Genomic DNA, 16,709 nt, shown 5'->3' on the forward strand with positions numbered 1-16,709 from the left:
AGCAAATAATCCGAGAAGCTGGACTATTTGAAAAAGAACGTGGTATCAGGATTGGAGGAAGGCTCATTAACAACGTGCGTTATGCAGATGACAACCTCGCTTGCTGAAAGCGAAGAGAACATGAAGCACTTACCGATGAAGATCGAAGAGTACAGCCTTCAGTTTGGATTGATTACACCAAAACGTAAAGAAAACAAAAATCCTTACAACTGGACCAATAAGCAACATCATGATAAATGGAGAAAAGATTGAAGTTGTCAAGAGTTTCATTTTACTTGGATCCATAATCAAAGTGCATGAAAGCGGCAGTGGAGAAATCAAATAACCTATTGCATTGAACAAATCTGCTGCGAAAGATTTGTTTAACAAAAAGCAAAAATGTCAGTTTGAGGACTAAGGTGTGCCTGACCCAAGCCATGGTATTTTCAATTGCATCGTCTGCATGTGAAAGCCGAACAATGAATAAGGAAGACTGAAGAAGAATTGATGGCTTTGAATTACGGTGTTGGAAAGAATATTGAATATACCATGGACTGCCAGAAGAAGAAACAAATTTGTCTTGGAAGAAGTATCCCCAAAATACTCCTCAGAAGCAAGGATGGTGAAACTTCATCTCACATGCTTTGGACATGTTATCAGGAGGAACCAGTCCCTGGAGAAGGACATCATGCTTGGTAGAGGCTCAGTGAAAAAGAGGAAGACCCTCAAGGAGATGGACTGACACAGTGGCTGCCATAATGGGCTCAAACAGCAATGATTGTGAGGATGGCACAGGACTGGGCAGCATTTCATTCTGTTGTACACAGGGTCGCTATGAGGTGGAACTGACTGGATGACACCTAACAACAACAACAAATACATATATATATATATTCACATATCCTATTTATCTATTTATATATCTAAGAAAGCAATCATGGAAATGTGTTAACAATTGATGTATCTGCGTAAAGTGCATACAGGAGATGTTTGTATTATTTTCCAACTCTCTTAAAAGTTTGAAATCATTAAAAAAAAAAAAGTTATATCATTTGCAAAAACAAACTGATAAGCAAACCCAACTATTTTTAAAACACTACAGAGCAACCGAAAGCAGGCAGAATCTGGAGGTGCCATGTTACTTGAAAGGAGGTAAGAAAGTAACTTCTTTCCCCCTTTCCAGACTTTACTCTTTGAAAGAACCACCTTCCAGTTGGCCCACACTTGAGTGGGACATTACGTAAAACTCTCATTGAGAACAGAGAATCTACATAAATTATTTGAAATTCTTCTATATGGAGATTTTTATCTTCTTCTGGTTGAGGTTTTTAATCTTTTATTCCGGGTTATCACCCAGGTTATTCTGATACAAGCTATTCCATCCTTACCTGGCATAATCTCTTCATATCTAACGTTCGTTGGACACTTAACTGTATGTTATTCACTGTGCTAAACATCTTTTCATGTATCTTATTTCATTTAATTCTTGTAATAACCCTATGCAGTGAAAACTATTATCTTCATTTTGTGGATAAAGAAATTAAGACTCAGAAAGTTAACACTATTTGTGAATCCATTGTACACTTATGTGTGCCTTACACACTATACCCTAAAAATTGGAGTAAGTTTCCTTTCATTCTTTGTGCACCTGGATTTTGGGCTGTGTCTTGGTTATCTAGTGCTGCTATAACAGAAATACCACAAGTGGATGGTTTCAACAAAGAGAAATTCATTCTCTCAGTCTAGTAGGCTATAAGTCCAAATTCAGGGCATCGGCTCCAAGGGAAGTCTTCCTCTTCTTGGCTCTAGAGGAAGGTCCTTGTTATCAATCTTCCCCTAGTTGAGGAGGTTCTCAGTCCAAAGGCCATGGACTCCTGCTCTTCATTCTCGGTGTATGAGGTCCCTATATCTCTCTGTTCCCTTCTCTCTTTTACATCTCAGAAGAGATCGGCTTAAGACACTATCTAATCTTGTAGATCTCATCAGTGTGACTGCCACTAATCCATCTCATTACATCATAGTGATAGGATTTACAACACATAGGGAAATCACATCAGATGACAAAATGGTAGACAATCATACAATACTAGGAATCATGACCTAACCAAGTTGACACATATTTTGGGGGGACACAATTCAACCCATGACAGGCTGCTAGATTAGCCAGCTCTGAATCCTCTTATTCACACATTTCTCAGCCTATCTCTGAGATTACCTGTCCTCCCTTCTCTGTTGGGCCAGGTTGTATAATAACTGGGATGCTCTCCTCAGCTTACCCCAAAGCCCACTCCAGAATCCAATGCCATGATTTCCCACGTATGGCTAAACTCTCGGGGACAGACCCTGCCCACCACAGAGCCTCAGAGCATGACAGGCCACAGCCTAACGGCTCCACTCACCACCAAAGGGCAGAAACCACACCTAACACTGATGAAGACCTGAGAGATCTAGAAGCCTGTTTCACACTCTGAGCAAAATCCCCCACCCAGATGTTTAAAGATGAGAGGGCAAGAGGGGAGCTAGAGACTTAAAAGCCACTATGGTTGGAAAATCAAACCAAACAAGACAAACAAGCTCTGGACGGTTAATCCACCCACCCCCATAACAGTGCCTAGAGAAGGAATTATGGGTATCATTGAAGGTAAGGCTCAGCCAGTTTTAGAGGGTTCAACTATTGAATACCCAAGGTTTTTCCCATTCCCACCATCACCCCTAGGCCTCGTGCTGGACACCAAATGGGGTGAAAACAGGGTTTAGAGACAGAATCGCATCTGAATTTAACAAAGCCCTAGGAGGACGGAAGGGCAGGCATTTATTTACATCATCACTTTACCAAAGAGGGAATTGAGACTCCGAGAGGTAAAGTGATTTCCTAAACAAAGTATGGTACATTGGCATGTTATCTGACTCCACCTTGGGCTTTTTACATGGAATGATTCAATGGAAAAGACTGGAACTACTCCCATTATAGGGAAGAAAAAAAAATGTAATAGAGGTACTTAATAGTGCTAACTTAATAGTGGTGGACAATAAATATAAAGATATAGATGAAAATGTTGATCAAAACAGTATTCCCTGAAGTTGGGAGCCATCCAGGATGATTATAATGGTTAGCATTAATCAAGGAAATTTTCCTGTAGATGATGTTGAACATTCTGTGGAAGAAGGGAAGAGAAGGTAAAAGGAAGTCCAGACGGACCCACACTCCCAGGACATGCCTCTCCTCTCTCGAATTGCCATCTCCTGGAGCACCCTGCCTGGTGTGGGTCCCGCATGCAGGCACCCCACCCTGGTGGCATGTGCCTCAGGAGCCCAGGTAGCTGAGCTGGAGCTGGTGTCCCAGGAGAGAAAACAACCAAACTTAGTTTCCTCGCAGTCAGATATATCTCTGAAGGTTGCTTGCACCTAGCACATAAAAAAAAAATAGTGGGTCCAAATTAAAGGTTTCTTGACTGGAGGAAGATGCTCCTGGTAAGGGACTGAGGCACAAAGAGGTGAAGTCATTTTCCCAAGATCACACAGTCAATAAGGAGCAGAAGTGAATTCAAACCCAGCTTGCCTGACTGCTCAGCACTTTAGCCCTTGTGCTTTCTACCCCACATATCGCCTCTTGCCTCAAGAACAAGAACGTCGTTTTCTTATCCTATCCCTGTCACTCCCAACACAATGTCCGCCACGCAGTAGATGCTTAAGAAATTTTTGTTGACCAAAGTTTAAAGGTTTAACACTGAGCCAGGGGGTTTCCTTGCTAAACCACATACCCACACTGGCCAGGAAGCTGAAGGATGGGGCCTGAATGAGCAGTAAGGAGAGAGAGACCCTGGGAACAGAGCAGGGCAAAGATTGGGGTAAATGGGAAGGGGAATACATCAAATTGCTTCCCACGAGGCCTCTGAGACCCCAGCCCATCACCCCTGAGCACCTCCCCTATCCCTGCATTTCCTGCATTCAACCATCTTCTCCCTCTGCCTGAAACACTCTTCCGTCTCCTCTTTGCCTGGCTACCCCAACTCATCCTCCAGGTGTCGACTCCAGCAGCACCTCTTCAGGCCTTTTTCACCAGGTTAAGTCCCAAGTACAGACTGTCACAGCACTCACCAGAGTTGTAATTTTTCGTATCTGAATAATATCCATCTCCCTTTCTAGACTGTAAGCTCCAGGAGGGCAGGGTCTCTGCCTGCTTTGTTCACAGTGTATGCCCAGTGTCCTGCACAGTGGTATTGAGTAAAACACCCACTAAAAATGTGCTGAATAAATGAATGATTGGATGAATGTGGAGATTAATATTGAAGCTTGATCACCCCCTGGGGCAGGCTGAAAAATGGCCCCCAAAAGATATCCACGCCCTAATCCATGGAACTTGTGAATGTTACCTTATGTGGAAACAGCCTTTGCAGGTGTGATAAGTTCAGGATCTTGAGATGGAGAGGTGATCCTGGGTTATCAGGGTGAACCATAAATGCAATCACTTGTTTCCATAAAAGGAGGTGGCAGAGGGAGATTCAACACATACACACAAGGGAAGGTGTTGTGAAGATGGAAGAGGCAGAGATTGGAGTGAGGCAGCCACAAGCTAAGGAATGCCAACAGCCACCAGAAGCTGGAAGAGACAGGAATGGATTCTCTCCTGGAGCTTCCAGAGGAAGTGCGGCCCTACTAACGCCTTGATTTAGGCTTAGTGATACTGATTTTGGGTTTTTAGCCTCCAACTGTGACAGAACAAATTTCCACTTTTTTAGCTACCAAGTTTGTGGTAATTTGTTTCAACAGCCCTAGGAAACTAAGCCCCTCCTCCCAAGCTTGACCATTCCTTGTCACCTTAACCCCCAACTCTCCTCTCATGCCCAGACACTTCAGATTTGTGGGGGCAAAGAATCTAAAAAGGAAAAAAAGAAAGGAGAAACAAGAAGAGAAGAGAGAGTAAGGGTAAAAAGGGCTAGAGCATGAGTGTGTAGAGGGAAGTGTATTCTACTCACTTGCTGGAGGCAGAGCCAAAGCTGCAGGGAGAAGAGCTTCCGTGTCCATTCCTCCCCCAATCCCTTCACCAATGAACAGAAGACTCTCCAGGGAAAGTGGGAGGGACTGAGAGCTCTCTGTCTGTCTGGCTGGCTGGCAGCCACTGGCCATAAGCCTTATAAAGGAGTCAACCTAAAGTGAAGTGAGCCTCACACATGCAATTCTAGCCCCACACTGGCCTTGAAGTTCCCAATCATACCAGGTATACTCCCATCTTAGGGCCTTTGCACCTGCTGTTTCCTCTGCCCAGAATTCTCTTCCTCCGGGTACCCACATGACTCATTTCTCCCTTATTCAGGTCCCTGTTCAAATGTCACCTACTCAACGAGGCCTGCCCCGACCACCACCCCCCCACATTTTCTATACCCCTTCCTTGCTTTATTTCCTATATAGCACTTACATCTGATATACTACATATTTATCTTGTTTATTTATTATTTAGTGCCTGTCTCCTCCCACTGGAGAATGAACACTCCATGAAGCAGGGTTTTTTTGTCTGCTTTGTCTGCCTAGAACAAAGCTTGGTACGTAGTAGGCAATCAATAACTATTTGCTGAAGAATAAACATTTTCAGAGGGGCTTTCTCTGGGGAACATGTGGGTGCTGGGGTGAGAGTCATCAGGTGGGAACAGCTAGAAGCAGGTGACAAAGCCTTTGCTTCATAAGCCATCATTCCAGTCACATCTTCTGCAGGTCCTTGGGGTCAAATGCAAACCCTGTCAGGTCACCTTATGGTGTTCACTCATTTTCATATCCATAGTACCAAGAGGTCTGGCACCTCAGGATCATCGTGGGCTGCACCCCTGGCTTCCGTGGGCTCAGGGTCTCTCACAAGGGAAAGGAGCAGCAATCAATCACCTGCCAGCAGGCCCAATGGCTTGTTTTTTGCCTGGCATCCTCCCACTTGGTCTACATCTGGATTTATCCCATTTGCTTCCTTTTGTCTGTGGCTACTGTGGGTGGGGACAGAGAAGGGAAAGGAATTTGGTGTAATAGAGTCAGAAAAATCTAAACTTTAAGACGAGCTTTACTATATTCTGAGTGACCTTGGGAAAACCATATAACTTCTCTGAGACTCATTCTCTTCTTCTGTAAAATGGGAAGAGAATACCTACCTCTTGGGGTCAAATGAAGTAAGAGTAGCAAATTACCCAGCACAATACTAAATGTTAGATTTCTCCTCCTCATGTATTTCCGACTGAACACTCTCCAATGCAAACATCGTATCTTTTCCATTTGTCTGGTCAAGTTTGAGCCTGGCAGTAAATAGAAAGGAGACCAAATCCATAGGGATAATAACAACAATAGTACTAATATCCTATATGTGCATAATACCTTCGAGTTTATAAAATAGTGAATATCTAAGCTGGTCTTCCTTGCATCATATCAGAGTTATTTATTACGGGTCTAAACCCCTTGTGTGTACATGGGCCCGGTGCTTTGCAGTGTTCCTGATACTCAACGATAGTGAGCACTCCATGAACGTTCGCAGATTTGAGCTGTTGACCCAAGAAGAAGAAGGACCATGAGGAAGGTGTGGCAATCATGGACTTTTCCATCAAACTGGGGCCTTGGAAAAGCTGTGAACTGACTTAAGCTTTAATATGTGTTGACCAGAGTTGGCCTGGAGGGGAAAATAAAAGGGAGAGGAGAAATTAATAAAGTTCATTCAAGCTCTAGAACTCAAGAATGAGCTCAAGAATGTGGTATAACAGAAAAAGGGACCAAGAGTCAGAAGAAGTAGCTCATTATGTGGTTGGACAGGGAGCAGCTGCTGGGACAAATGGTGGGCAAGCAACTGGCCATCACGTGAAAACCCTTCTGTTCATTTATAAATGTGCACACAAGAGGTAACCACTTACATGAATTCATGAACCGCAGAGCATTTATTTACTAGAAAATAGGCTTAGAATTTCCATAGTTTATAACATAAAGCATGAGTCACCTATTTTGAACTTTATACTGTGCACCAAAGTGTTGTTAAGAATTATATATTTCTCAACATTTGTTACTTAATCAAAGAATTTTTATGTGTTTTTGAACATTTATTTACCAGACTAAAGTTTTACCAGTTTTAAGAAGTGCAAAAATGGCCTCGTCCTACACAAGAATCCTAAAAATCTGCAAAAGAAATGCTAATTTTCTTCTCATGAGTCCTAGCCACTTTCCTTGTGGGTTCTTTTAGTGTCCTGAGAAGGGGGGCGGTGTCGGAGAGAAGGGAAGGCTAGCAGAGGCAGAAAAAGGGTTGGCTGCTGGCTACCAAACGGGCCATCAAGACACCTCCCTCCCCAATCAAAGTCACCCAAGCGTTGTTTTGTGATAAAGAGTTTGGAAGCAGAAGGTGTGAAGAGCATTGGCTGGCTTGTTCTTATGTCCCAAAAGGTCAGATGGCCACAGAACTAATCTGGGGGTGAGGTGTGAACCTGCCATTAACCAAGTGAGTACTTCCTCTCTGAGTTCCGTTTTCTTATAAATTATAAGAAGTTCAACTCCACCCTCGGATTGTAGAGCTTCCCTCGTCCACGTCCCTCTCCACGCACCCACGCACGGAGCACATGTGCACACTCACTGTTTACCACCCTCCGCTGACCTCCAGAAACCATTTCATGTATTTTGTCACTAACTCTCAAAAAGAGGAAATACTGTACTTCCAGTATACCCTGGAGAAAGTGCTAGAACAGAAGCAGAGGATGGATGAGTTGACCTCTTCGTGCAAGGGTTAATAGGGCAGCGAGATTTCCTGGAGCGGTGGGGGCGGGGAGAAAATGTTTCCAGTTGTGAGCTAGTCAAGTTTGAGCCTGGCAGTAAACAGAAAGGAGACCAAATCCATAGGGATAATAACAACAATAGTACTAATATCCTATATGTGCATAATACCTTCCAGTTTATAAAATAGTGAATTTCTAAGCTGATCTTCCTTGCATCATATCAGAGTTCTTTATTATGGGTCTAAATCCCTTGCAGTTACGTGGGCCTAATAAGGCCAGTTTCTGATTAATTTTTGTCTCCCACAGCGCCTAGCCATGGGTACTTAACAAATGTTGCCTTCAGTTCATCCTTTCAACAGCTCTTAATAGATGGGAAGAAGAGGTACCATACTCATTTTACAGCTAAGATCTGAGATACGGGGAATATTTGTGATTTGCCCAAAGTCAAAGAAGGCAAGTGACAGATCTAACCCTTGAACCCCTGTCTAGAGCTCCCTGTCTAGCAGTTTGGATGCTTCCAGAGGTATGGTAGAGCATAGATCTTTAAATGCTTGAATCTCTAAAACGAATTCTGCAATTTCCTCATGACAAAATAGTAATTAGAATTTGTCTTTAGGTGGGAGCCTCCCTGTGTCCTGGGTGAACCTTCTTAGTCATAACAGCATGAAGTAAGTACCACCCCACTGTTTTGGGCAAAGTCCTGGGCTTCAGTGGTGGGTCAGGTGCAGATGCCTCAGATGAGGTGTTAGGAGTTTTGTTTCACAATGTCAATTGCATATCCCCTGAGCAGAACCACACCTCTGCAAAGATAAGGAAATGGCCTTCCCTGAGTCTGAATTGAGGCTGCCACATACCTGAAAGTCATTGTTCTTTGTCCAGGTATTGCTCCCAGAAGACCAGAAGCCTAGAAAAGGGAGGAACAACCATGTAAGGCTACGGATTGGGCCTCACATACCACCATCTGGGCCACATGGCTGCTGTCCCACCCACGCTGTTAGTTAAGGTTAAAGCAGCCATTGGAGCCAGGCTACACCTTCGAGATGGGACTACAACTTGCCTTGAAGGACACAGATCTTCTCACTGTTGAAGAACAAGGATCTTCCCACTGTGAATCATGCTGAGGCACAAAAGGAGATGGGCTGTGGGCTGGGGAAGGAGAGGCCTGAAGATTTCCAAAGGTGGGAGGATAGCTAGTCTCTCCTCTACACCAAGACTGCCTGCCAGAAGCTTCAGGAGGGTCTACAGAATGGAACTGCTCTGTTGGGGGCCACAGGAAGAGATCAGCTTTCTGATTACCTGTTTTGCCTGGATGGCTGGTTTTGAGGTTTTAACCCAACTTGACAATAGTAGAACCAAACATGGTTACCGTGGAGTATTTTAATGAAGGTAACAACATGCGAATGTAGCAGAAAGCCAAAATGATTCCGTGTTTTTCTTGAGAATGAATATTTGAAACCTATGTGTAACAAGAAGAAGAGAGTTTTGCTCTTTCTGTGCCCTGATATTTTGTTATTATTGAATTATCCAAGATTTGATGGGATTTATTGGTGATAGCTTTATATTCTTCAATGGTACAGTTCTAAGTATGCAAAATGCCCCTTAGAAGCAAGGATGGCAAGAACTCAGCTCACGGATATCATGTTTGATAAAATAAAGGGTCACAAAAATAAGGGAATCCCTCAATGAGATGGACTGACGCAATGGCCACAGAGATGGACTCAGCCGTGTCAACAACCATGAAGACGGCACAGGGCCTGGCGTGGTTTGTTGTTACACATAAGGTCGCCACGAGTCCCAGCGTACTCAGCAGCAGCTAACGGCAAGTATGCAATGCAAGAGCTGGTTTATATCTTATACTTTATAGACTTTGAGGTCTGAGAGGGGAAAGTCAAAGAAAAACGATAGTATTTGAGGGGAAAAAGATGACCAAGTAAAGGGCAAATTAAAAATTAAAAAAAGGATCATAAGACTGGGCTTATATACTTATGGAATTCTCGTTATTTTGAATTGCCTCCATGTCCCCCACCCTCCCAAGAGGTTTTCTTTGCATGTACTTTTGGTGGTTACTGTATTATTCTCTTTGGTACTTCTGTTTTTCGCAAGCCTGCAACAGCATTTTAAAATGTTGTGGGCCCGGTGATGGTCCTGTGGCCACACCTGAGGTAAGCAGCCACAGCCCGGGGGCAGCCATCTTGAGATATCAGAAGGTGCCCTGTGAAGCCAACAGGATGGCTATGGGGGCCATTGTGTGGCCTACTTGGGGAACCCCAGATGATATCTGGGAATGGAAACTTAAGAGCTAAATGAACTTCCCGCATCTGTGCAATAACAGACCACTGTTGTATTAGAACTAAGGGAAATTACACCCTTAAAAATGGGAGAAGTCAAGACCATCTAGATTACAGAAGGAAGACAGAGTTGTTTCTTGAAATGACACCTGATATTTCTGTCAATCTTCTGCATCTTATTTTATCTTGGTTAAGACAACCTGCTTCCCAAGTTCACAAAGGAAAGACGATGGGCTAGGTCCTTTCGCTTCCTGACGAGATGATTTTTTTAAGAGTTATCTTGGTGGGGGGCAGGGTACCAAGTCCAGTTAAAGGCCCCAGTCGTCCAGGAACGGAGGTGGGGCTCAGCACAACACACAGCCTGTAGAGACGCCAGCAGAATCCAGGCAATGGGAGAAAGGGGCAGGCTCCCTCTAGTCATATGAGGCACTTTCTGCTAAATATTCCTACTAACCACATTCCCTCTCCTTTGGGAAGTTTTTACGAGTTGTCAGAAGACTTTTGTATCTGGCTTTACAACGGCCCAGGAAGGTTATAATTATTCCATCTTGCCAGTGGCTAATAGAGGTAAAGGAACTGGCCCGAGTGCTCACAGCTGGTAGTGGCCCAGGTAGGCCTAGAACTTTCCAATACCAGTTGCCATCTAGTTAACTCCAATTCACAGCAACCCCAGGTGTGTTAGAGTAGAACTGCACTTCATAGGCTTTTCATTGGCTGATTTTTTTTGGAAATAGATTGCCAGGCCATTCTTCTGAGGCTCCTGTGGATGGACTCAACCTGCCAACCTTTCGGTTAGCAGCCAAGCATGTTAACCATTTGTACAACCCAAGGACTCTGGACTAGGACTAGGCTTCCTGTTTCCAAGGTCCATGGGCTCCTCCCACCAGCTTTCTGACCTTGGGCAAGGTCCAAGAACAGTGTCCCAGGCAAATTACAGAAGTAAGTTTGCTCTTAGCCCTAACTCTACAGATTTGGGTTCAGGGAATTAGCAGGGCAGATCCCTCAGGTGAGGGATCAGTCCTTCCTCCCCTTCCCTCTAGGTTGATGGGCAGTCTTCACAGCTCTTTGCACAAACTTAGCTGTTGTAAAGTGTCAAGCAAAGACAGCTGAACTACAATCGGAAGACCAGGGTTTTAATTCTGCCACTAACTAGCTGAGTCATCCTGGCTAGTTAGTCACCTCAGTGTTCTGGGTTTCCTTTTCTACGTAGAATACAAATCTACTGTGTCCTTCTTCCGCACAAAACCCTTCAAGGATGCCTGTTGCCCACGCAGAAACTCCCCGATTCAACCCTGAGCCATCATCTAGTCAGAGTAGAGAGAAGATCAGAAAGGGATCTTGTCCCTTCTGAGCTCTTGTACTCAGCCAGGTGGGAGTCAGGCACAGGGTGAAGGGAAGTGGACATTAACCGGGTTCTGTAGACAAAGCCAAGGCTGTCCCAGGGGTAGGGCTGGGCTGGGGCAGGCAGCTCACTGAGACTTCACAACTTTTCTCCACCCAACGACTGCCAAGTTTCCCCACACAGTTTCCTCCTCTGTCTCCTTCACGGAGTTGGTTCCCTCTGGGGCTCTCTCCGTTTTGTGTATAGCTCTGACACAGTGGTCACAAGGCCTGGGAACTTCCCTAATCTCCAGTCCAGAGACAGAAACTGCAAGTTGTGTCTGTTACCACACTGGAGGATTGACTTCCTACCCTCTCTTGTCTCCCCCACCCTATCCCCTACAAGTGCTGCCCCATTTAGAGGCACCATCCTGCAGACCAAGAAATAAAAAAAAAAATTTTTTTTTAATTTTTTTTTTCATGGTCTCAGGGAACATCTAGCTCAACTGGCATAACACAGTTTATAAAGAAAATGTTCTACACTCTACTTTGGTGAGTAGTGTCTGGGGTATTAAAAGCCTGTGAGCAGCCATCTAGGATACTCTAGTGGTCTCATCCCTTCAGGAGCAAAGAAGAATGAAGGAAATTAAAGATAAAAGGGAAAGATTTGCCCAAAGGACTAATGGACCACAGCTACCACGGCCTCTACCAGGCTGAGTCCGGTACAACTAGATAGTGCCCAGCTACTGCCACTGACTGCTCTGACAGGGATCACAAGAGAGGGCCCTGGACAGAGCTGGAGAAAAATGTAGAACAAAACTCTAACTCAGAAAGAAAGACCAGACTTTCTGGCCTGATGGAGACTGGAGAAACCCTGAGACACCCTTTCAGCTCAGTAATGAAGTCACTCCTGAGGTTCACCCTTCAGCCAAAGATTGGATAAGCCCGTAATACAAAACAAGACTAAAGGGGCGCACCAGCCCAGGAGCAAGGACTAGAAGGCAGGAGGGAACGGGAAAGCTGGTAATACAGGACCCAAGTTTGAGAAGGGAAAGTATTGACAGGTTGTGGGGTTGTTAACCAATGTCATACAACGATATGTGTACTGTTTAATGAGAAACTAGTTTGTTCTGTAAACCTTCATCTAAAGTACAATAAAAAAAAAATTCACCTTAAAAATCCCCCCATGTGGTCTTAAATGCTAGCAAGCAGCCATCTAAGATGCATCAACTGGTCTCAACCTACCTGGAGCAAAGTGGAATGAAAGACACCAAAGACACAAGGTAATTATGAGCCCAAGAGACAGAAAGGGCCACATAAACCAGAGACTACTTTAGCCTGAGACTGGAAGAACTAGATGGTGCCTGGCTATAACAAATGACTGTCCTGACAGGGAACCAACAGAGAACTCCTGAGGGAGCAGGAGAGCAGTGGGATGCAGACCCCAAATTCTCATAAAAAGACCAGACTTAATGGTCTGACTGAGACTAGAGGGACCCCAGAGGTTGTGGTCCCCAGACCTTCTGTTAGCCCAAGACAGGAACCATTCCCGAAACCAACTCTTCAGAGAGAGATTGGACTGGACTATGGGATAGAAAAAGATGCTGGTGAAGAGTGAGCTTCCTGGATCAAGTAGACACATGAGACTATGTGGGCAGCTCCTGTCTGGCGGAAAGATGAGAAGGCAGAGGGGGTCAGAAGCTGGCCGAATAGACATGAAAAGAGAGAGTGGAGGGAAGGAAGGTGCTGTCTCACCAGGGGGAGAGTAACTAGGAGTATATAGCAAAGTGTATATAAATTTTTGTATGAAAGACTGACTTGATTTGTAAAGAAAAAAAATACAAAAATCCCCCCCTGTGGCCACAGGAGCGAGGTGTCTGCTCAGTTCTGCCCACAGGCCCTGCTGCATTATGCCACAGTTTGTTGAGGCTCACTATATCCCTCTACCCACAGCATTCTTTTGGCCCCAAGCTGTTCCTCCCCATCTCCTCCATGCCTTCTCAACTCACTTGACATTTGTCTCTTCCAAGAAGTCTTCCAAGATTGGGAAGGGCATTGCTAACATAGTAGGAAAAGCATAGGCTCTGAAATCTAACAGAGCTGGGCTGAAATCATAACTGTGTCACTTACTGGCTGGGTAATTGGGCGAGTGACATTACTGCCCCATCTGTAAAACACTGATAATGATGCAATCTCACTGAGCAGTTACAAGAATTAAGTGAGACAACGTTTGTATATTAATTAGGGGAGTTAACACTAGCTGCTACAACAAAAGCTCCCGGTTCTCAGTGGCTAGACACATCAAGGAACCCTGGTGGCGCAGTGGTTAAGAGCTCGGCTGGCAGTTCAAATCTAACAGCCACTCCTTGGAAATGCTATGGGGCAATTCTCATCTGTCCTATAGGGTCGCTATGAGTCTGAATCTACTCGACGGCAACAGGTTTTTTGGATAGAACAAGGGCTCATTCCCCACTCAAGTTACAGGCTGATGCAGATGGTGTGCCAGTCCTGCACAGCTCTCCTCCAAGGAGAGCTCCTTCCATCCCCTTGGGTGTTCTCCAAGGACCTCTCCATCTGGCTGGTAGAATAGCAAAGACAGAGTTAGAGGCCAGGCCTGGAAGTGGCACCCATCAATTCAACTTGGCATTGGTCAAAACCCCGACACATGGTTCTACCTAACTGTAACGGAGGATCACGGTTGTCCCTTACAGTGAGCCCAGGGAGAAAAAACAGGAGCACTCAACATCTAGTCAGTCTCCGCCACAACATGGAAAGTATTTAGCATAATGCCTGACATGTAGGAAGAGCTCAGTGAACAGTTTAAACAGAGATACTACCATCTTTAAACAAGATACCATGGTGACACCTGGGAGAGCCAGTTTCTTGTCGGGACTGCTTTATTTTTCCAGGTCTTGCAAGTTTTCTGCACTTGATAGGGTACAGTCTTAGCACTTTTCTATCACTCTTCTTACTAGAAAATATTTTGAGTTTTCCTTTTCTGACAGGTTTCCACTTTACACAGGTTCTGGCTTTCTCAGGTTTTACTACATTATAATTACCTTCTATCATCTGCCCCAATAAACCCCATAAACCAATAAACCACACCCATTGCTGTCAAGTCAATTCTTACTGATAGTGACCCAAGAGGACAGAGTAAAACTGGCCCGTAGGGTTTCCAAGGCTGTAATTTTTACGGAAGTAGGTTGCCCCGTCTTTCTCCATGGAATGGCCGGTGGGTTCAAACCAACAACCTTTTGGTTAGCAATTGAATGCTTAGCCACCGAGGCTCCTTATTTGTCCCAGTGCTGGTGTGAATTACAGAAATCACCGAACCTTAGGGTGGACTTTTCAGAACACTGAGAATGTTTTTAAAAAATAAAAAAGATGGTACTCAAATGCCTGATATAACTCCTATCCTAGGCATTTTCTATGGGGCAGCAGAAGACATTGGAATAGCTGGCTCTGCCCTGTGCAAGGTATTAACCTGTGTCAGCCATGGTGATTTTCTCATCTGTAAAATGGGGATGCAAATCCTCTATTTTAGAGGGGTCTTCATGGATGCCATTTTCCCTCGTCTCCAAGCATACGCCTCCTTCTCTGGGACACCCTCTTTACCTACTCCACCTAGCTACCTCCTCCTCAGCCCTCAAGTCTCAGCTTAGATGTCACCTCTTCCAGGAACCGTTCCCTACCCACCACCCCAAGTGTGTTCCATTGCCTATGCCCTGTGCCCCACGGCAGGCTGTACCTCCCTTACTGGAGCACTTACCACAGCATATTAAAATCTCTGTTCACTTTCTGTCTCTAGTTAGATTGTGAGTTTCCTGGGGGAAGAGACCTTGTTTTGATTACCATTTTATCCCCAGTGTCTGGCCCATAATGTTGTTGTTAGCTGCCATTCGTGGTGACGCCACGTACGACAGTATCAGACCATTGTGATCTATAGGGTTTTCACTGGCTGATTTTCAGAAGTAGATTGCCGTGACTTTCTTGCTAGTCTGTTTTAGTCGAGAAACTCTGCTGAAACCTGTTCAGCACCATAGCAACGCACAAGCCAACAGTGACAGCCGGGTGGTGGCTGCACATGAGGTGGACTAGCTGGGAATGGAACCAGGTCTCTACATGAAAGGTAAGAAGCCTACCACCGAACCACCACAGTCCTCGGCCCATAATGAGTGTGAATTTTTGTCAAATGACTGAATGAAGAATGTCGATCTTCCTTCAAAATGGTAATGGGATAAGACTTTTAAACTCTTATAACTCAACCAAAAACTAAAGGACAAGTGCAGAAAGAAACATCAGAGTGGAGTCTTCCTAGAAAGGTCAGTGGGAACTAAAGAGTCATTTCAGAAGGTGGCCACGCCCTTTGGGTCTTATCTGGGTACTCCGGAGGAAATCACCAATTTTAATCTCTCAGTTGAGCAACAAAGAGTGCAAAACATATCCTTACATATTAAAAAAAAACCTGGGATTCCCCCTCTCAGCTTGTGGGTGTTGGGTTTGTGGATGCCCTTCTCCACCAACCATATAGCTGCGGCACCACTGGCCTCCAGTGACTGTCATCAAAGAGGGAGGTTTTTCTAGTCTCAGTGTAGACCATCAGACACAGAATGGCAACTCCCAGTTCTCACCCTCACCAACTCGGCACATTCTCAGTCCAGGCACTGGGCAGAGAAACTTCTGCCCTGAAAATACAGAGAGTTCATATCTCCACAAGCCACACGACTAATGTCTTACTAACTCCCACACCAAGCAGACAGTGCTAATGTCACAGACACACACACACACACACATTCCCTTCTCAAAAGCTACAGGGGATACAGCCTTCAGTGTGGGTGGGCTCTGATTACTGCCAGGGAAACTTCCCAGGAGTAGGGAGAGCCAGGTGACCCCAGCCCAGGACTGGAAACACCCTGACCCTCCTTCTTTAATCCCCCTGCCTGCTGAGGATAAGGGCAGGACTCCAGGGACTTTGCACTTTGGCACAAACACAATCTCAAGCACATATTATATGCACCTTGCAGACAGACTTACAGGCACCCGTGCATCACCAAATCTAACCCTTGCCTAGACAAGTCCACTCGCACTGCAAATTCATATGGGTGTAAATGCGCACACGCACACGCACACACACAACACACACACAGTGTCCTCCAGCAAAAAGCGAGACAAAGTTCGTCTTGCATGCTCTTCTCCTTGTCGAAGTCTCTGATGAGCCAGGTCACACAAGAGGTTCAGTGACTGCCTTGGGCTCTAGTGTTCCCCAGTCCTCAACAATGTATATTAACCCAAAGGAAAAACAGCTTTAAAAGTGAGATCTCACTCCAAAAATATTCAGCCAGGTAGGAAACCGTCTACTTTACTGCGGGTTGAGCGCAGACTCCTACACGGAGATGCT

The 16,709-nt window shown here is 45.0% G+C and overlaps 1 protein-coding gene across 1 annotated transcript in view; it reads right to left on the reverse strand.

Moving 5' to 3' along the window:
- The window catches only part of TMPRSS13 (transmembrane serine protease 13), a gene marked incomplete at its 5' end in the record, with an annotated part of 110,671 nt that overhangs the window by 93,528 nt on the left and 434 nt on the right, over positions 1-16,709 (reverse strand). Inside the window, one exon of the mRNA XM_049857350.1 lies at positions 8,558-8,607. Coding sequence (XP_049713307.1) covers positions 8,558-8,607 — 50 coding nt within the window. The remainder of the gene's footprint in view (positions 1-8,557; positions 8,608-16,709) is intronic.

The sequence above is a fragment of the Elephas maximus genome, chromosome 17 (genome assembly GCF_024166365.1).
Source record: "Elephas maximus indicus isolate mEleMax1 chromosome 17, mEleMax1 primary haplotype, whole genome shotgun sequence".
Classification (NCBI taxonomy): Eukaryota; Metazoa; Chordata; class Mammalia; order Proboscidea; family Elephantidae; genus Elephas; species Elephas maximus.